The 21,476-nt window shown below is 41.6% G+C and overlaps 2 protein-coding genes across 6 annotated transcripts in view; one reads left to right on the forward strand and one right to left on the reverse strand.

Moving 5' to 3' along the window:
- Positions 1-408: 408 nt before the first annotated feature.
- On the reverse strand, positions 409-5,823 carry olah (oleoyl-ACP hydrolase). The gene is made up of 7 exons (XM_022231418.2): positions 5,593-5,823; positions 4,401-4,611; positions 3,574-3,712; positions 3,113-3,212; positions 2,537-2,715; positions 1,967-2,055; positions 409-1,254 (listed from the first exon to the last, which is right to left on the reverse strand). The coding sequence occupies exons 2-7, from the start codon at positions 4,537-4,539 to the stop codon at positions 1,127-1,129; spliced, it is 774 nt and encodes a 257-aa protein (XP_022087110.1). The 5' UTR covers positions 4,540-4,611; positions 5,593-5,823; the 3' UTR covers positions 409-1,126.
- Positions 5,824-6,292: 469 nt separating this feature from the next.
- Positions 6,293-21,476, forward strand: part of LOC110982598 (uncharacterized) — a 36,818-nt gene continuing 21,634 nt past the window's right edge. Inside the window, exons 1-2 of one of the 5 annotated variants that reach the window (XM_087148327.1) lie at positions 6,293-6,525; positions 16,551-16,707. In XM_087148327.1, coding sequence (XP_087004453.1) covers positions 16,661-16,707 — 47 coding nt within the window. In that variant the 5' untranslated portion in view covers positions 6,293-6,525; positions 16,551-16,660. Of the gene's footprint in view, positions 6,526-6,602; positions 6,796-15,969; positions 16,226-16,550; positions 16,708-21,476 lie in introns of those variants that run through there. The other 4 variants (XM_087148331.1, XM_087148330.1, XM_087148329.1 and 1 more) reach the window with 4 other exon arrangements.

Here is a 21,476-nt window from a genome sequence, read left to right on the forward strand (position 1 = left end):
TGTCACTTATAATCATCGAACATACGTAAATTATGTAATCCAGAGAGTCAATCAGACGGCTGTTAAAATTATGGCAGTCAGGTTTCAGTGCTAGAATCAGGGAGATGTCTTATCTGTCAACACGACGTCCATAAATTTACTCTGCTGGTAAGGTTTGCTCAACCTGCCAAAAACGCCCGAGTAAGACAATTCATTAACTGTGAACTGGATGAGTACTGTTCTGTACATTTATGAAATATATTCCAAGGACTGTAGCAAAGTTTTGCATCCAATTTCAACAGTATCAATGTTTTAAAAAATATATTTTGTACTTTTCTTACAACTTTTGTAATATAATTGTTAACTTATTCTTAAACCAAAAAATGAATAAGTGCTATAATAAAAAAAATAAATTTCCCATTTATTTAAAAAAAAAGAATTTCGAAAAAAAAAAAGAGTTGTTTTATTTCATTTTGTAGTACATTAAGTTCACTAAATATTGTGTAAGCTTATTTAACAAAAAGTTCAATCTACGCTATGATGCAGAAAACCAGAAAGTATACTAGGAAAGATGTGCAGAGATATTGGTGCAAGGTTGCACCCTTTTTGAAGAGAGTTGCTAAAATATACTCCTTTGAAATCATATTCCTAACATCTGGTGTTTTTTACTCCGAAATGAAAGGTGGAATATCCCATACGTGTACATGTAGATAGATGAAAAACGAGTGTCTGTCTCACACGAATGTAAAAAAAAAATGGAGGGCATTTTTACAGGAATGCAACTGAAATCAAAGCGTTAAAATTAAGACTGTCCAATAGACTGCTATAGCAGTGGCTGTTATTCCTACAGCTGGCCGGAGATCGCAGATATACAGGCACCGCCCATGGTTGGTGACCGATTTCACTGGAAAGTGTATCATTTTCACCATTACATTTAAAGAGTCTTACATTATCATTTGGCAGTGGTCATCACCAGGTGTATTTGGAGTTTATGATAGCTGCAAGAGATTTTGTAACCTTTAGTGAGTTATTTTTTTGCTGGTCGTAGTGTCCAAGCCTGTGTTGGCCAAAAACACAAACCGACTGGGAAGGAGTAGACCCCTGGCTCGCTACCCTGCTTGTATGCCGAGTGTTGGTGGGTGTGTATTTACGAAGGCGTGAGGGCCTCGGCCATAGATTTGATCATCTTGCCTGCGTTGTCTCGCTGCTGGAGATAAAAGTGTCCCCCGGGCAGATACTGAATATTAAATGGACCAGAGCTGACCGTCTTCCAACCTGTGGTGGGAAGTGAAAAAAAAAATTCAAAAATCAATATTTCTTTTGTTAGCAAGGGATATTTTCAGAGTACCAAATTCAAAATATGGAAGTTTCTCTCCGTCCAAATATCCTCTTTCTGATGTTCAACAAAGTTGTGTAACTCTTTCTCAAACTCTGTCCAATAGACCACTCTCATTTGGCTAACTTGTGCAGGCGGCCAACTTGGCAGAAATATCACCTTTTGGTTGGTTTTGGATTTTATCTCAAACTCGTTCAAAACGGACATCTGTCCCATTGATTTTAATCAGAGTTGTATTTTTGGTGGTATTTTATGGTTCATGTATCATTATCTGGTGTTCTGATAGCTGCGTCAGATTTCTTTTAGCGTAACACTTTGGGAATGGTAGTTTTAATTTTGTCCTGATGGCCAGCCATAGTTATAGCAGCTACTTGTCGGAAAAACGAGACTTGTGACATCAAAACAGCAGACCGTATTATTGAAATCTCACTCTTGTCCTGTCTGAATTGTTCAAAACATGCTATTGGACAAAGATAAATCAAACAAATAATTCTGAAGGCTGCCTAATGTGAGCCGTGTCTCCTTTTACGTTAACACATTTTGGATGCTTGTTCCTGCAAAATGCCACAGTGCCGAAAATGATTTCCCAGTTTGAACTCTTAGTTCTGTGTCAGTTCTGTGTACGTGACAGGTTAGCTGCTGGTAACTCACTCTCTATGTCGTGATCTCTGCTGGTGTCCTCGGCACCTTCAAAAAAGTTGACGGGACAGCTGATGATGGGCACAGCTGGGGCCTCTTTCCTATAACAGGATGAAACAAAAGAGATTCTGAAGTCAATGACAGTTTAGCAAATTGTACATCTATCCTCTGTCGTTCAAAGCTCAGTCCTTTCTGATCTCAATGTTTGAAACGGTACATGTCTTTCACACCAAATTGATATGGAACGAGGCTTCACTTTCAGAAAGTGTGATCTGGTAGACAGGAAGGTAAGTTGTATGCTTCTACATTTGCCAGATTTTTGAAGGCCTGGCGAGACCACGGTAAGTACATCTCGTACACCTGCCTCCACAGAAAGGTCAATGTCCTTTCACAGAATGGTCATCATGCTATTGTGGTCAAACTACAGAGACTATTCTGTCGGCCAGCCGCAAGGTCGTGGAGTGCACGGGACCCGGGAAGGTGTTGGCACTGTTTTATTCCGTGTGGACTGATGTATGTACCGTCAAGCCCATCACTGCCGTCAGAACCTCCACGAATTGAGGCTTACCATGGCTCACTTACCCGTAGTGTTGCAGCATCATAAGGTCAGCCTTGATGCAAGGGATGAAGAGCTTGAGCAGGTTGGGCTGCGCCAGGACGTCTTTTGGCGTCCCGCCCAGTTTCTCCAGCTTCTGGAGGAACTCCTCCTCCGTGAGTTGGTCCACGGGCTTGTCGGAGACCATCTCTTGGCGGACTTTGGACTGACGGTGTAAGATGTTTTGTGACACTTTTGTGAATGTTGCTTGCACGGTCACTGCTAGAGAGTGCACACCTACTTTTTGATTGCGTTTTGCAGTTGTGAACTTTTAGCTTTGCATCGTTTTTGGTAATTTATCAATTAGTTTTGTAAATTTAGAATGGCACAGAGAGCGTCTTGGTTTCTGTTAATTACTGGGAGAACCCTACTAACTGGGCTCTGCTCACGTGTTCTTTTATTTGTTCCAGAAACTATTTTTGAAGGAAGCCTTCCTTATAGTTTGATAATTTTTACATGCTCTCTTTCCCAACCAACAGACAACTCTGAAGAAGGATCCCATCCTTGATCCTATCTACTCTTTGTGTGTTTGCAAAACTACAGAAAGGCCAATGGGTACATACGTAAGGTCCCGTCGCCCCAGACAGGAACAAGCATGCCGGCTCAATGTTGTGGTGAGTTTTAAGGTAGCACGCCAACTCGAAGGATATAATAGCACCCAAACTGTTCACGTAAAATCCAAAAATGAAATTAAAAATAGCTTTGCAGACGGACATTTTATTCCAATGCAAACAAACCAAGTGTACAGCACTGAAAGTTGCTTGTCGTGATTTCTAAATTGAGCTATTTTTTAAAATGAGACTGTTGCATATTTGGAGCAAAATGACAAATTCGGGTATTGCCTCCAGATATTCAATTTCAATCGATGAAGCCACAGAAAGCTGAGAGTAATAGAGATATGCATATTACCATGAGCACCATGAAGCATGTTTTTTAGTGTGTTAATGATGTCCCTTAGATGGAATATCATGATAAGACATCAAGGAATATTTAAGGTGTAATTCTTTCATTGTCTCCTCCGTACCTGTGTCCAAAGAATGCAAACGGTTTCTCTTGCAGGCTTGGGAGGAAATCCTTGCACAGGTCGGCAATCAACACGTCCAAATTGGTGTAGGGAGTTTCCTTGAAGCGGAATTCGCGGCCCGGCAAGCAGACGACATTCACTGTAAAGATAGGCAAAAAGGACACAGGAAGTATTGATTTTTGTTTGTTCAGTGCGGAGACCGTCTTAGTTTTTGGGGCTCAAGAGAGATGGGGTGCTGTGTGAGGGCTTACCAAGTTTGGGGCGGCCATAGGCTGTGTCCACATTACTTGGCTGTGGATGACGATTGCATACATGTATGTGTCTATGGAAGCTACATGTAGTGGCTGTGGATATTTCCCTTAGATTTGTGTCTCACTTCTGGCCAGAGTTTAGTAATGAGGATGCTGCCTGAACAGCAGGAACACAGATCGTCTGGTTCCTAGTGTACATGCTGTATTCTTAGCCTTGACAAGATGGGCAGACCCAATCTAGAATAAGAACAAGCAAGGTTTGGCTGTTTGATTTGTTAACATATTTCATGTCCAACTTTTACCTCAGCCAAACCGTACACACCCCAATCAATATTCTGAGCCAGTACCCACGCTGTTGCACAGAGAAAAGTAAGTCGGGCATCAACGGTGTACAAATTTTGAGATTCTCTTGGATTCAGCATATCTGAACTTGCAAAAAACTTGTCACCTCATTCTGGAAGATCTGAAATCAACGAATCTTGGAATGTCCCCTAGGTTTAGTGGTCTCCAAGTCACCCAAACTTGGAGATATTGCCTTGTTCTGGCAGATCCCAAATTTCGCTGCGACAGGCTCACCCTCTATGCTCTCCGGGAAGAACTTGGCCCAGCTGTTGTACAGCCCCGTTCCCCCGCCTCCCCAGGGGAAGAAGAACAAGCGACAGCTGCTGTCTCCCGTCTGCTGCTGTCCCCTCCGTCGGCACACCCACTTGTCCATGGCGAGTTGCTTGCTGCGATGCACCAGCTATTTAGTGAATAACCCGGGGTGTTTTAAGCCCTGAGAAGGAACCTGCGTAAGTGCCGAACCACACACACAACACAACACTGATTGGTTCAGTTGTACATAAATCGGTCCTTGGTGATTTTGAATCCAAGTACAGTTTAAGCTTGTGGCAAGGATTGGCTGTAAAATTTTCCTCTCATATATTTGGAAATAAGTAAATGTAAGATGGTGAAAAAATGAAATATTTCCCCTCTTCAGAGCTCTTAAAAATCTCACATATGCCTTATTGTTAATATCGCATTGGTGATTTTGCGCAATGGTAAAAACGCATTGTGCCATTTGTGGGGAAATAGGGCACAATCACTCAAGCAGTGTTAGTGATAAGGCTTAGAACTAGAAAAACAGTGAAGAAGTAATACCAATGGGACAGACGAACACAAATAAAAGAAAAAACAGTTGTTATGGTCAAGGATGAATTTTTTTTCTTTGATCTTTGCTTAGCCTAATGTAATGCACTAAGTAGGCCTGGGCCTACTTTTCTAGTTCAAACAGATGGTTGCTGTAAAAATGAAATATCTTAATTTCTGTAAATTCTGGTTCGGAAGATTTCTCTTACCAAAGATAAAGGTGCAAACACAAACATTATTTTAAAATAAAAAAAACACCTGTTTTGAACGTGGTCAGATGGTTTTACAATTCCCACTCAAAATAGCATTTTACAGAGCATGTCTACTATATAGCATAAGTCCTAACTACTTTGGGACAGTCCCAACTGTAGTACTGCAGTTGGGTTGACCATGGAGGAGGGCTCCTCCATGGGTTGACCAATGTCTGTGGGAAATGTCTTTACATTATCCAAGTCAATGTGTCTCGCACTTGACACAATTCATCTAAAATGTGACACTTCATCTGTTCATCTAGCCCTATGACCAGTGACATGACATTTGTCATGTTTGTACACAAGTCACGAACAAAAGAGTAGCCTATGTCAAAACTTACGACTCCGAATATCATTACTTTAGCTGTTATATTACAGCTGAGACCTACCTTACTTGTCCGTGTCCAATCCTTCAAGACCAATAAAATAACTGAGTAAAACGTGGTTGGGTTGAAACTCGGAGCCTATCTTGCTCGGTACAGTGCGAATAACAGATTATTTAACCATTTAACACGGATCCACACACGAGTAGGGCCTATATCCGGATCCGGGTCCTGGCGAAAATACGACAAGAAATTCGCCCCCGCCTCCCTCTTCAAGCTTGTTACTTTGATCTTTGACATCTAATATCGTTCGATGTACACGTGTTTTCCTCGTTCCCGGCTCCGAGCGTTACATTTGCGCGCGTAATTTTAGTTAGAAAAAAATGCCACTTGTGGATCGAGGTTCAATTTTTATTGGTCACCATTAATTCGATGGGGGCGGGTCGACTTTTGAGTAGGGTCATTTTTAAAAGATGTAGGGCCTATCTCATGTCATTTGATTGGGATCCACGAAGTTAAGAAATCGTGGTGTAGTATGTATGGAAGTGTAAAACATTTGCACTGGCTGTGCTTAAAACGTTTTCAAGGTTTGATAATGTGTAAAGTTGCCGGTAAGCGCAGCACGGCATGCGTGCGGCATGTATCGGTCTTTGAATTACGTCAGAGGGACTTTCCAGTATCGTACGTTTCTTTCTACAACCGAGTATAGTCACAGAAACTATTTAGGCTAGGCCCGATTTAGCGTATTGAACTTGATTCGGTTAGTAACAAATGTCCTGATACTGTCTTACACAACAGTTTAGATGTTACCTTAGACAGATGCGTTTTTAAAAACAAAAGTCCAACCATGGACTGTATGGTCCAACTTAACAACTGACTATATAATGCTGTAAAAAACAAAGCACCGTGCTGGATCTAGCGCCGGCCGGCCGGCCGGCCGCGCAGCATTAATATTCAGAGCTGAGAGGAGTTTCCGCGCGAATCGGACGGGTTGTTGGGGTGAGTCACTTGTGTTCAAATTGTTTGGAACCCTATTATCACTCGCTTTTTATCAAAAAGAGTGCTGTCTGTGATGTACTGTAAATAACGTAGAACAAGTAGATACTTTTAACGTGCGTGCTTTTTGCGTTAAAAAAGACGACGTTAGCCCAAGGTTGGCCAGGCTAGGTTATTACTTCTTCATGCTTTTGCATATCTGACACTGGTACCGCGTTTCTGTTGTCATTGTCAGCGAGTGTGGCGGCGTCCATGTACATGTATGGTTTGCGGGTAGGTAGTCCGGCATTTTCCAGGTTTTGCAAGAATTCATCAACAATTTAAGTACCGTTGGAACGATATTTTTTTGAAAGGAAAGAGTTGCATATCAGGCATGAGAAAGAGTTCTATAATAATGCGAACGCTGCGTGACATCCTGTATGTACACAAACCCCACCATCCATGCCTGCTGACCATCTGACTGTATATGTATAGTACTGGCTTACTAACTCTGAAAAATTCTGTTTTGTAAGGAAACGACTCGGACCCTCTAAAATTGAACTTTTCTGGACATGTTTTTGCTTTCTGACAGCTGACATGTTACCATGTTCACTGTAGGGAATAATTACTGCTGGCGTACGTCCGTGTATGGAACTCTTTGTAAGCTAAGACTGTTCAAATGTTTTTTAATGTGTTTAAGTAGGCGTATTAAAAATGTTTTCATATTTTCACTGCTGAATTTGATTTTTTAGAGCATATCACCTTCTGATGGCTAATGATAAACCACTACAAGGAAAAGTACCGCGTAGTACTAGGGTAATGTCCGTACCAGAAATTCAGAACATCACTTGACACCATTGTTTCCCCAGCCCATATAGTCGTGCTAATTTTGCCACCTGACAGATACAGAGAATAAAAAACAAGGGTTTGCCTTATGTCTTTTTTTAGGTTTGTATCTTGATGTTTCAGCATCGACTTTTCAGACTGAACTGCAAAATGGACGCATGATGTGACACGCATGAATTTGATCTTGCTTTACTGCCCATGGCGTTAGTTTGTATTTTATTGCTCCCTGGTTTACGTGATAGGCCTCGTCATTTATGGGTGGACAGTGTACTCTTGCTAACGGACCCTTTCAACAATTCATCGTAAATGGAACTCACCAAGTTGCCAGACGTCTTGCAGATGTCCTCTGCATGTACATGTTGTAGGGACTGGTAGCAGGTAGTGATTCCAAAGGAATCCTGCCGGTTTTATATTCTTGAGGAAATTAGGATATAACATGCCCACAATGCTACACAGTCACTTGACAGTTTGAAAAAACTTTGGAAGACTTTCTAGATGATGATGATGGGTGTCTATTTAGTATGAATCTTGAAATGGGGTTTTTGACCTTAATGTGACTCGGGAAGCGCCAGAATATTTGCATAAGTTTGCATCAAAATCTGGAAACAGAAGACAAAGGAGTGACGTGCATGAGCTGGTGTCTAGGGCTGTGCCGAATATTCGAATAACCAAATATTTGAGCGATTGTTCCATATTTGAAATTTATTTTTCGAATTTGAATATTCAAATGCAAAATTCATGAAAAAGAACTGAAAATTAAGTTTTCTTTTGTTTAAATGATAAAAATTGCACTATGGAGGCTTTTTTCAAGCAGATTCAAATGAAATCTTACAAGAAATAAGAAATCGTACAATGATTTAAGAAGTAGATTTTTCTTTAAACAATTTGAAAGGAATAGAAATTTTCAACAGGGCAAGAAGTCTTGTTCATCTCTTAAAATTTGCTAAATTGTGGCTGGAGATAGCCCTAGATGTGAGAAGCTATTATATTGATCATAATGTACAATTCTGTGTTTTATTGCTACTGTTTTTGAATTACAGTTATGGTTTGTTTATCAACAATCTGCCAGTCAGTGCAACCGAATATTCGGATAATTGATCAAATTGAAGGTCAAGTATTCGAAAAGTGAATTACAGTGTACATGTAGTTGAATTGACTCAGCCCTACTGGTGTCTTGGTTGGTTGTTTGGAGAATGGTTTAACTATTTTATCTGTAATTCAAGGAGTTTCTAGTACATGTATGCGCGTGTACATGATGCTGTTGGGCACATGTATACCGGATCGACAACTCATAAACTGAATGTTGGAATTGTGCCAAGGGCTCGCTTATGTTTAGGGAGGGTGGCTTTTACTCAGTTGGGGTGAGCGGGTGACATGCAGATGTGGTCCTGAAGTTGGTCAGCGCTTGTTCCATGGATTACCCCTGGCTCTACGGCATCAGACAAGTACTGCATGTAGGCCCACTTCATTGTACAGTGTGTTCACAGATTGCGCAAGTTTCGTGTGAAAAAAAAGGATGTTTCTTGTTTTGTGTCCTTGTTATGAATTGTTTTGGGGATCCTCTTTGGGGATATTCTCTTCTGAAATTAATTAACCACTTGAATAACGTGACAGAAAAACACCGAAATGAATAATTGGAACTATCTTCACGTCAGCCAGGTTGTACTGGTAAATGTACATCCAGACATGTATCTTTGCCTTTTTTTGAAATCACCACTAGCATAGTTATCTGAAGTCTACATGTATCTTATTTTTTTTGTAAATAACCTAATGACAGTGTGAGTCACCAGACACAGAAATTTGAGGATTTTAAATGATTCATCAGCATTCACTGTGGCCCCTGAAACCAAACCAAGCATGTCGCAACAGATTGGAGCAGGAGTTCTTGAGAAAAAAATAAAGTGACTTCCTGATAGTGATACTGTGCTCTTCCTGTTAGGATTGGAAAATGTTTTAAAGTTTAAAGTCACCTTGGTTCACATCCAAAACAAACAAGCAAACAAACAAAGGGAACAAAAGATAAACCAATGAACAAATTCACAAACTATTGAACAACTGACTGACTGGCCCAATCAAAATTGGCGTTGAAGTTTGAACCATCATGGAGCTTCTGTTAAATTGGTTTTTGGAATACAATAAAATGGCTTGGTGGAGCTTGCCTACATGGGGACCCAAGAGCAAAACTTTTTCACTCTTGCGCAATAGTGATCCCTCCTTACAGTTCTGTAAAGTTGCCTGCTTGGGACCCCGTGTTAGGATAGATGGGTTGCCAAAACTGGAATGCATTTTGGCCTCTCGCCTGGGCCAGGTGCTAGCATTTTGACCATTATGTGACTGGGGGGGGAATGTCAGAATATTTGCATTTGCGTCAGAGTCAGGAAATGAACGAAGACAAAGGAGTCACGGGCTTACACTGGTGTCTTGGTTGTTTTGTCAGGAGAAAGGTTGAATTTGTAGAACTTTTTATTTCCTGTAAATTGTACATGGAGTGGTACCAGGTGTGTTGGATCTGGTGACTCATTTTGGAGTCCCAGTCTTGGAATTGTGCCAAGGGGCTTGTTTATTTGGGGGGGGGGTGAGTGGGTGGGTGTTACTTAGTTTGTGCCGAGTGGGTCCTGAAGCTGTTGCGTGACCAATTGGGTTGGCACACGTGTACAGTGGCAAGCTGGTGACCCACGTAGTGGCACACCGATGCACAGTTTTGAGCATGTACGTGTACATTGTAGTTGGTACCCTGTACTGTAGAGGTGACGTCGTTGATCTTGTGCACCGGCACAAGCTGCATTTTCATTGTAGCTTTTGTATTTCTTTTGTATTTCTGACCTTAACTAGACCTGCACCTACAGAGCTCTACTTGTAGTCAGTTGTTGCTTCTGGTGCCCTAGTCAATTGGTGTACATGTACCAATGTGTACATTTCTGATACTGTATGCGGTGCGTGTTCTTCGGCCAACCTAAAGGGAATCGTTTTTTGTTGTATAAAGTCCTTCTGTTCTGTCCAATCATGGAGCTGCTCCTTTTTAAAGCTCTGTGGTCCAACTTAATACCAAGGTAGTCAGGTTAAATGCATGGAGCATTAGGTGGATGGAGACACACCCCATACATGTATGTTCATGTTTATTCTGATCAAATAAAACTTACATTAAGGTGGACTTGCCGGTATGTCGATTTAACAAAAAAAATCTTAAAACAAGTGGCGCAAGCTTGTTCCTGGCCACAAAGTTCTTCATCAGATGGCTGTTTACTGCATGTAGGCCCACCCTACTGTTAACAGGTCGCACCAGTTTCCTTTTGAAAAAAAACCCTGTGTCTTTTTTGTTTGATGTCCTTGTTACATACTGCTTCGGGAGCTGCTGTCCTTTTCTTAATAAACCTCATGATCAGAAATCTGTTCCTGACTTACTGTAAATGATGAGGGAAATATGCTCCAAACAAATGATTGTTGTCACGGCTACCAGTTTGGTGCTGATTTCGCACTGGTATGGTACATGTTGGAGTGTTTACACTATTTGCCAATTTGGGAATAAATTCTGCATTCAGTTTTGATCTGAACTGTCGGTTAATTGTTTTTGTAAATAACCCGATGACAGTCTGAGTCACCAAACACAGAAATTTGACGATATTAAATGATTCATCAGCAGTCACTGTGGCTTCTGAAACCAAACCAAACATGTCTCTACAGATTGGAAAGACAGTTCTCAAGAAAACATAGAAAAACAAAGTGACTTCCTGGTATTTTGCTCTCTCTGTTTGGATATGGACAGGCTCGGTGTAGATTGCGACACATACCTTACATTATGGGCATTGCATTGAGGCACGCCGCACATGACATGGTCCGAATTTGTAACTCATGTCTAGGTTGCCCGATTGATAGTGTCCTGCTTTCTTGGAACTGTTCCAGGCTACTTGTGTAATTATTCGGGTGCAACTTTTCTCCCATTTTGGGTTAGTGGGCCGGAAGGTATTGAACACTGGGTCCACACTTTCCATGAAAATAACCTTCGCGTTTTCCTAATGGTCTTACAATACAGGGTGCTGGGGAGGGCAGCAGTTTATGCTTCCCACCAAATTCCATGAAGGAAATTCCCCACAGATTTGACTGTGCAAAGCATTGTGAATGGACTCAGTGCAGTCAGCACTTGATAAAAATTGCATCATGCTTTTGCCCTTCCCAGCACCCTGTGAGGGCAGTAAGGGACAAGTGAAGGAAAGGACCTTTTTTTTTTTTACTTTGTTAAAAGGGTATGGCAGTTTGCACCCTCATACGCACTGGAGACTAATACGAGAAGATGTGATAACTGCGGTGGCACAACACCCACACACGCATTCCTTTTACTAGCTTGAAGCGTGCATGTATTTGGCAAAGCGCGGCGTCCTATTGGTCAAAGAGGCATTGTAACCCCCCACCACCTGTCCACGTGCGCCGTGTCACCCCAGTTGTGGCTTCTACATGTACATATTTTGGGTCTGCAAATTGCACTGTACTACACTAGACAAGAACCCTTTAAAAAAAAACAGTTACCGTACTCTGGCTCCTTATACAAATTGTGAAATTGCTATAGTAATGTACACAGCATTCACAGATCACACTAGTCACTTGTGGAGGCCAGTTTTATCACGATGTGTTTCATGTCTGTGTCAGTGACTTCTGCATTTTCCCCTTTCCTGAATCGACAACAGGATCAGTGTGTCTTTTTATGACTTACTGAAGTGACTGTACATCGAACAGAAAAGTCAAACCTCTTAACAAAAGAATGCCAAGCAATAAGCCTTTTTGCGAGTTAAATTTGAATAAAATCTGGTACACCTGAGTTCTTTAAAACCCTAACCCTCTAGGGACCATTGAAATCCTGCATAACCTTGTTGAGTTCAGCATGGGTAGGGGTTAGATTCACTTGAGCATACTAAATCTAATTTGAATTCTAAAGACACAGTTGCTGTACTATTCACCCTGTGCGAAGCCTTCATGTACAGTAACACATGTACATGTACATGCACTGTGCATATTGTAGTGGTGCATTGTAGACCAGGTCCTGTGCTGCAGGAGCATTTTAAGGCTGATGGGGAAAACCCAGATAATGTTGAGTGCGCAGTGTGCACTGTACGACTCGAATCCTGTCTGCCCTCTGGAGCATCCGAGGAAATTTTGCTTTTCATGGCATTTCGACACTCGGCCAGTTTGTACACATTCACGTTGTCTGTTGTTGGTCATTACACGTGCAGGCTATTTGCATATTCATTAAGTATGAAGTGGTGTTTGGTATAGATTGTTATTGTGCATGTAGTGTTCATGGACTTGGACATAATGACAGGTTCCTACATGTAGACAGAGCTGATCATTCCAATGATTGAGAACCACGAGTTCACATAAATAATTAAATAGTAATATTTCTTTCGGAAATGTTATAAATAATACCTGTGACAAATTTAAAAGCATTTAATGAAAAAATGGAAAAACTGCCCAAAATACTGTCTTTGATCATGTACATGATTACATGTACATGTACATGTAATTTCTTAGACACACGTCAGAACAGGTGACTCATATTTTGGTCCTCAGTTGTGCATTTATTTAGATTCGTTCTTGGAATTATGCTGAGGGACTTGTAATTTTGGGGGAAGTAGGAACCATTACTCAGTTGGGACTGAGTGGTTATAATGCAAACTTGAGGATTGTTGCATGGCCAAACACCCACATGGACAAGGTTGGCGCACGTCATTGGCAAATTGCCAGCCCAGAGGGTCCGTGTTGCCAGTAACGTGAGGCTGAAGGGCATGCATGCACATTTGTACAATGTCCTCATGACTGTCACATGTACAGTGTACATGTACTTACGGTACACTGTTCACTACGTACTAGTACATGTACTTTGTTACAACCAGGGTTCTAGCCGCGGCGGGCGGCGCCGGGCGGCACTTCCCGGCACTGCAAATTTCTGCCCGGCCCTCAGGGTTATAATTGGCTCTGCCACCCATTTTCCAAAAAATGAACTGAAATATCACTGAAAATTTAAATGTACCAATTGGATCATATTTCAAGCATCAGAAAGCATTAAAAACTGCGCTCAGTACGCTTTGTAATCCAAAAATTTACCTGGCACTTAAATGGTCCTAGCTAGAACACTGGATACAACTCCATGGTGCATGTAGTTACATTGCACGTGTGGCAGAGCTAGAAATTTGTCAGATTTTTTTTGGTAAGCGTCTCTCGTAGAAGTCATTCCCCTATAAAAATATAGTTCTAGTGTTAGAGTTCCCCTATAATTCTCTGTCAGTGTATCCCCCTGTTTATTTACTTTGGCCCTTGCTTAAATGATGAAGCTATTACTGAAACTGATTTTGACACCTTCCTCCATGGTTGGTTTTAATCCTTTTAAAGTTTTAGTCTTTTCAGTCTTGTAGTCCTTTTGGTTTTTTGCATTTTTTCTGGTACTTTTTAATTAATAAATTCTTTTTGTCCTTTTTTTTAATTCTGCGACCTTTTCCTAAAGATCCTTGGTTTAAGTGGAGATTTTTGTTGTTTCGCATTTTCCTTGACTTTTCTGGGTTACACATACATATACCGGTACACTACTTGGAAGGGGGAACAAGCTGTAAAGTTTACGGCACTTCATTCAGTGTACCTGTACGGAGCATCATTTAGAGAGAGATTCAGATGATTGCTGGCCGACACCATGATCCACTCAAGTGAAAACCTTCAAACAAGTTGTACTGGCTTGTTCCCGAGCACAGACTACTCATGATTTTTGACAAGTGAAGGAAAAACCCTTTTTGTTTCAACTTTGGTCCAAACTATGTCAGTTAATATCATAAGACAAGAACGCCTCCAAAACAAATAAGCGGTACAAAATGTGGGTTTGTCCTTGAACATGATGCTAAACAAGTTGGGAAACTGCCGCCGTAGAGATTTACCTTACAGGGTACTCCGTGATTACACCAGTCACTAACGTCCGATTTTATCAGGACATATTTCTTGGCCCTTTTTTTGACTTTTGTGTTTTCCCCTTTCCTGAATTGACCACCGCGGGATCGACGTACTCATACATGTGCGGTATCCCTTCATGACTCAACAGGAAAAAGCTTGGGTCAAAACCCCCATCAAAACAAAATAATGCCAAACTCTGTAATCGCAACCAGTTTTATTTTCTGAGTGCCAGAACGGGCACGTTAGATGGGTTCATTAGCTCATCCTTACAAATTTGCACATTCAGCATTCTGATGGGGGTACGGGTGTTGCACCACGTTGTGCAATGTCAGTGCCACAGTGGCATACATGTACATGTACCTGTACATGTGCGTCACAGGGTTTGAGATTTATGGTGGCTTTCATTGCCCCTGTGCATAAACAAGAATTGGTTGGGTGGTTTCTCTTTGGTTCATCGCTTTCAGAGTCTGAGTGCTAAATAACCACATTTCAATGTCGCTCAGTTACTCTTACATGTACAACAGAAAATCTCTGAAGAATTACCACGGGAACCAGTTCTTGGTTATGACTGCCAAATGCACCCACAGAGGTCCCATGGGCTTGTCTAATCTGAAAATGTACTGCCACAGGTTTCAGAGAGTGATAAGGACACGACTGTCATTGCTGATCAGTTTTGGTTTCAGTAACGCCCCAACAAACGGGGACAAATCCCAGTTCAACTGTCAAAGGGAAGGGGCATTTTCTTTTCCTGATTTTGGCAGCCCAAGAGGGACTTAAACTCCTCATTGCGTGCGTATAGATCAGCCAGCCTAAAACTTCATCAAATGCAATCTTAAGCCGCTTGGTAGAGGTAGTTCATTTTTGGGTGTGTAAATTAAATATGTCATTGACTGGGGAACCTTGTACATGTAACGGTATGTAAGTGATGATAAAAACTGTACTTTGTCTCCATGTACAGCTCAAGTGATGGCATGCATGTACATGTACATGTAGTACATGTACACATGCATTTCACACTTTACAGGTTCCAACGTACATGTACTTACCCATTAAAAATAATTATTAAAATTCATTTAATTTGAAAACCTTCCTTCTGTTTTAACCGACAAAACAGTGTCAAAAATGCCTTCCAATTGATTTCCCCCAGTACACGGAAATGTACAGGAAATTTGACTGATTTTGACTGATATGGCAACGGTGTCGAGAATGCAGCGTAGCATAGGAGGGATTTATAGAATTATTACTCTACGTGTACAAGGACCATGGACTCAGTAACCAAAAGGTTTAGGGTGACGCTAAAATCTGTACTGTGTTCCAGTTTATCTGTAGATGTACTAAAAATCGTCTGCAAGATGATTGGTGCGATATGCACCCGTGATCACATCCTGTCCGAATCCAGGATTGGCCGTTTCAACGTGTACAGTGAACAGACAGAATACAGGCACTGTACATCATGTACATGTATATTGATGCGAACTGAGCTATTTTTGGCTGAATGGAAAAACCCAGACAATTGTTGGGTGCGCAGCACTGTACACTTCATTCCTGCCTGCCTAGGCACCAGCGCCTTCCGGTGTGTCCAAAATTTGGCACTGAGCCAGTTCAACCAGCTTTTCTGCCATTGGTCGTTGTTGTGCTGACAGGCACATATTTGCATATCGTCATATAAACAGTATGTGCCTGACGTATATGTGCAGTTCTGTGCAGATTGTGTGAACTTGTACATGTGTTCATGGACGTGAACATAAGGGCAAGCTGTTAGATAGAGCTGTTCGTTAGAAAGATTGAAAGCCATGAGTTTGTATTGGTAGCGGGAGCTGGGCACCTGTTCTGTTCAGGTACCAGCGGCTCTCCCAGCTCGGTCAGTCAGTAGCAGTCTGTTAATTTTTGCATGTTCATGTATGTACGTTGTGTGATGTATGTACATTCTGTTTACCATTAGAGTGGGAAAAAGGTTGGACATTTTTTGAACTTGCTTGTGTTTTTTTTTGTGTTACTGACCTATTAGAATTGAAGAAAAATGAGACAAATTTTGTTGAGCTTTCAGTGTGAGTTCCTAAGCGTAGACAAGTACTGGTGAGCTTTCCTGGCCAGATTGTCCACTGAGGCCCGCGGCGTCAGTCACTTAGAGTTCCCTCGAGTCGGATGTATGATAAACATGAGAATTTGGGTTCAAAAGTTTGCCCGTTCATGTAATCGAGGGAGGGGGAAGAGTATTTATGCAGCCAACGGCCATCGTGACAGCTGAGCTCTTTCTCGTTGGTTCTGTGCCTTTAAAGGTTGATGAGGCCTATCAGAGAAACTTGACGTGAAAAGCTAAACTCCAGAGGCCGGACCGTGGAACAGTGAATGATCGGAGTCCTGATTCAGACAGGGGGACGCATCCAAGATGGGACGTGGCTACACGGCCGACACAAGTGAGAGTCCCCTCGGCCGGTAAGATTATTTTCTTTTTCCTCAACCCCGACAGCCCCAAAATCGGACAAACTCTGAAAACAGGATCGTGACCCTAATTTATTTTTGGTAACAGATGCAATTGGATATGTACATGTACCAGTATCCAAATATCCAAGTAGTTGATCCATTACTGAATATTTGAATATTATTTCCAAATTTGAATATTTGAATGCAAAATTCATGACAGGAACTCTGAGTTTCTTCATTTTGAATGAGACAAATCCCACTGTGGAGACTTGTTTCAAGCAAATTCAAATGAAAAGCGACAGAATAATGACTTACAACGAATCAAACAGTTAATTATTGATTGAAATATTAAAAGGAATAGAAATTTTCAGCAGGGCAAGAAGCACTGTTTGTCCGTTAAACTTGCGAAATCGTGGCTGGAGATACATGTAATCCTAGAAGTGAGAAGCGAGAAGCTATTAAAGTGATTGTAATGTACAGTTGTGTGCATTATTGTAGCTGATCTTGTGTACATGGGTTTGTTCATCAACCTGCTGGTCAAGGGGAGGACCAAATTTTCGGATATTCGATCGACATTGAAGGTCGAATATTTGACTAGTGAATTATTCTGATTGACTCAGCGCGACTAGTACTGGTACCCAACATATCCTGCGGCTCCTGAAACTTCCTTACACTTTTACCAAACGCTGAAAAATCACTCTTGACGAAAGGAACATAAGATGGATGATGATTGCTTGAAAGTTAAGGGAAATGTTGTCGGCAGGTATAGCAGTCGTACCCGGTACATGTACTTCATTGTCTTTGTACTTGTGCACGTATGTGTGCGTGTTACCGGTGGGTGAACAGCACCGACAGCCGAGCGTGGACAACATGTTCGGCCCTTGCATGAAAAAGTCACTTCAAAGGCAACATTTTTTTTCCTTGAAAAAGTTTATCCGAGTAAAATGTACATGTACATCGATCTCTTGTAAATATCGGTCGACAGAATAGCTTTTGTGACTTCTTTCACAGGAATGTACATGTACACATCTTATGCTGGCGTCTTAGGACTGGTCCATTTGTTGCTTCAGTGCTACATGTGTACGGTATGCACTGGTTCCCTGCCCATAGTACATGTAGAGCGCAGATGTACATGTATTGTAGATGCAAGAACAACCTTACTTTGTGTCTCGTGCAATTTCTTACGCACTGACACAGTGTAAAACTTGATTTTGCCTCCAAAATTGTGACTACTTGGTTGGTGCCGCACAGAAGTAAAAAGCATACACATACATACGTGCAGGATTTTGGCCTTATTCAATTCCTTTTTTTTTATATGTAATTTAAAAGTGCCAGCCAAAAATCCTGCATTTCAAATTCCATTCTCAACCCAGTACATTACAGAAACGTGTTCTGCTGGTGGGATTTTGTACTGCCAAACACGGGGGATTTAATTCCTTCTTGAACTCTAAAATCTGGACCAAAGAAAGAAAAAAAAAACCCCTGTGGCATACATGTACATCCGCCTATACAAGCTGTCCACCCCTTCATTTGTGTTCAACTTCCTGAAATCACAATAAGCCCTGGCAATCTGCCGAAATAGAGTTTAGCACCTGGCATGCTTGTGCAATCTCTGTTGGGCAGTGACACCTTTGATCTCTGCCACTTTCTTCAAAGCAGGGGGTGTAGACCCAAATCAGTCTCCTTTTGTTTGTTTGTTTTTGTCTTGATCTAGCACTGTCTCAGTTGGCCCGTTGCCAATGGTAAATATTTTGTGAGAAGTTTGCACTGTCACCCAGAAAAGTTTGTCAGTCATTGCTTCAGAAAAGAAGCTGAAATTCTGAAGTCCTGAGAGATTTCATGTAGGTAGAGGAACAGGTAACCCTGAGCCCTCCGTCCCTAACCCCCCCCCCCCCGGTGTCATTTTGAATGGAGAGGATTGAGGGCTGTTAGGGTTAACTGTGGAGGGGGAAAGCCAGGAAGGAGAAGCAGGAAAGTAAACAAATAGTTTGGAAAAAAGTTCAGCGTAAACAAGCAGTTGCCCTACACGGCCTCACATGAACCATGCAGGCCAGTAGTGTCTCTCACGAGAACCTGTCGCTAATGTAATCTACCAACATAACTATTTTCTTGAAGACAGTAACAATGTCCTTGTACCACTACCAGTCATTAAAAAAAAAAGTTCAGACTGTTTGTGGTGTAAACGTACAGGGATGTAAAAATCATCTACCAATAGTTTATAAATACTGTACCCCTTTTTCAAACAGTGCAGATACCCCTTTTGTAATGTTCTTTCGTAATTTTGCAAATTTGCATTCCGTCCTGATTTGGAATGTTGCAGACTTGTCAACTCCTAGTGCCTTGACCTCTGTGAATGTGATTACCTGACCAAGCCCAGACCTGTACCCTGTATACAATGTGAGCTGCTTTCCCGCCACTTTCAGCCGGGTTGGTACCTTGCCAGGGCCAAATGACGCAATCTAAATTTGGGCCATTGAAAGATGAGATAATCTGAGAATCACAAGATTGTGTAACTAGCTAGACCTGTTGCTGACCTCTCAGAGGTGATGGTGGTTTTGCAGACCTCTCGGAGGTGATGGTGGTTTTGCAGACCTCTCAGAGGTGATGGTGGTTTTGCAGACCTCTCGGAGGTGATGGTGGTTTTGCAGACCTCTCAGAGGTGATGGTGGTTTTGCTGACCTCTCGGAGGTGAAGGTGGTGACACATCTGATCTTGTCTGCCACTGTCTTCATAAAAGGCTGGATAGCTAGACACAATATTACGGATAGCTAGACACAATATTACAGTCTCCCACTTTCTGTTGATTTGTTTGTCCTGGATCTGCATGTACCTGCAGGAACTAGGATGTCTCATTGCCAAACATGTTCTTCACCCAGGTTCCCACCTGCAGCAACTAGGATGTCTCGTTGACTCACTGCCAATTGGCCAACATGTTGTGAGAAGTTCGTCTTCTCACCCAAAAAATGTTTGTCGGTCGTTGCTTTAATACAAAGAGGAAATGTTGAAGTCCTTTGAGATTTCATTTCCTATACATGCACATGTAGGTAACCCGAAATCCCTAACCCCCTAGGGTATGTATGTAAAATCATATTGAAATGCGAGGATGGAGGATTGTTAAGGTTAATTGTGGAAAGGAAAGCCGGAAGGGAGAAACAGGAAATTAAACAAATTGTTGGGGAAAAAAACAAGCGTAAACAAGTGGTTGCTGTACATGTACATTGCCTTCCATAAACAATTCAAGCAAGGAGTGTGTCTCATGAGATCCTCTTTCCAATGTACCGTAGTGTACTCTGCCAGCATTTAATATGAAATATGTGTAAAGCCATTTTTGTTCCCAAGACAATAACATTGTCCTTGTGCTCGTAAAATTTTTCAAAATACATGCAGACCTAAATTTGTTGTTGTGTAAATCCTGGTTCATGTAGGGTACAGGGAGGTGAGATCATACAGAGTTTATCGACACCCCTTTGTAAACAGTGGCAGATAGCCCCCCCCCAGCATTTTGTGCTTCTATAAATAATTGTCTGAATTTGCATTCCATCCTTATTGGGAGTGTGGCAGACTTGTCAACTCATGGTGCCTTGACCTCTGTGAATGTGATTACCTGATCAAGCCCAGACCTGTACCCTGTAGGCAATGTGAGCTGCTTTCCTGCCACTTTCAGCCGGGTTGGCTCCTTGCCAGACTGGAGTGATGTAATCCTTTTGGCCATTGGAAGATGAGATAATCTGAGAATTATAAAGATTGTGTAACTGGTTAAACCTGCTGATGAGTTCTCAGGGGTCAAGGCAGTACTGTACATGTAAATATAAGCTGCCCACCTCTCTTTACCAGTTTGGGAGAGAATATAGTTTTTCCCCTTCCATTTTAAAAGCTGGTTGGCACCATGTTGGTTATGTCACCATGCTGGAATATTATAATGTAACACTTACAATGTAGATTCCTTCACAACGTACGTGTACAGGGCATGTCTTGGAAATTGGAACCCTAGCTGACCCCCGAGGGTGTATGTCACATCATGTTGGAATCGGAGGATTGAAGTCTGCTTGGGTTATTTTAATCGAAATGTTTAATGTGCCGGTAGTCAACCATTTTTGAGACGTTTTGTTGTATTAGGCAACATTTTTCTGCTCGCATGTTCATATTGTTGTGTTCTTTTTTTGGCCAGATGAAAAAAGAGAAACCCACACACACACAGAAATGTGAGAAATGACGGAAGTTGTGTGGGCATGACGCATTTTTTAGTTTGGCCTTGATGCCAGTCCAATACTGGTGGTCATGATACCAGGAAACTGACTTCTGTGACGGTTTTTCCTGCATGGAGCAGGGAGGATTTTACCTTTTTTTGCTTTGTACAAGATGCAAAAGTCCACACACTGAATAGGAGTAGCACCCCCTAGTCTACCCATCCTAAAGTTGCATTGTGTAATTGTTTACTTGATGATGACTCATTCAACTGGACCAGGCACTGTGGGCATGCTTTGAGCCCCAGTCTCAGTAAGCAGGTCGGCAGTCGGTGAACTTGAAGTGACAACACCTATTTAATACCAGTCAAGGTCTGCCCTGAAAGTTCAGACCTGTGGTGGACTTGGTAGTTAGCGCTTGAATTTAATTAATCTTTAGCTTTTTCTTAAGGCTGTGTTTTTTTTTTTTGGCTTTAGTTTGGTTTAGCCTTACCTTCATTTTTTTTTGGTGGTTTTCTTTGGTCTAGGATTGGTCTAATTTTTAAAGTTAATTTTGGTCTTGGTCATATTTCTCCTGCATTTTAAGTTTTACATCTG

This window comes from Acanthaster planci, linkage group LG17 (assembly GCF_054643075.1).
Source record: "Acanthaster planci isolate LZ-2023a linkage group LG17, COTS_SCS, whole genome shotgun sequence".
In the NCBI taxonomy this organism is placed as follows: domain Eukaryota; kingdom Metazoa; phylum Echinodermata; class Asteroidea; order Valvatida; family Acanthasteridae; genus Acanthaster; species Acanthaster planci.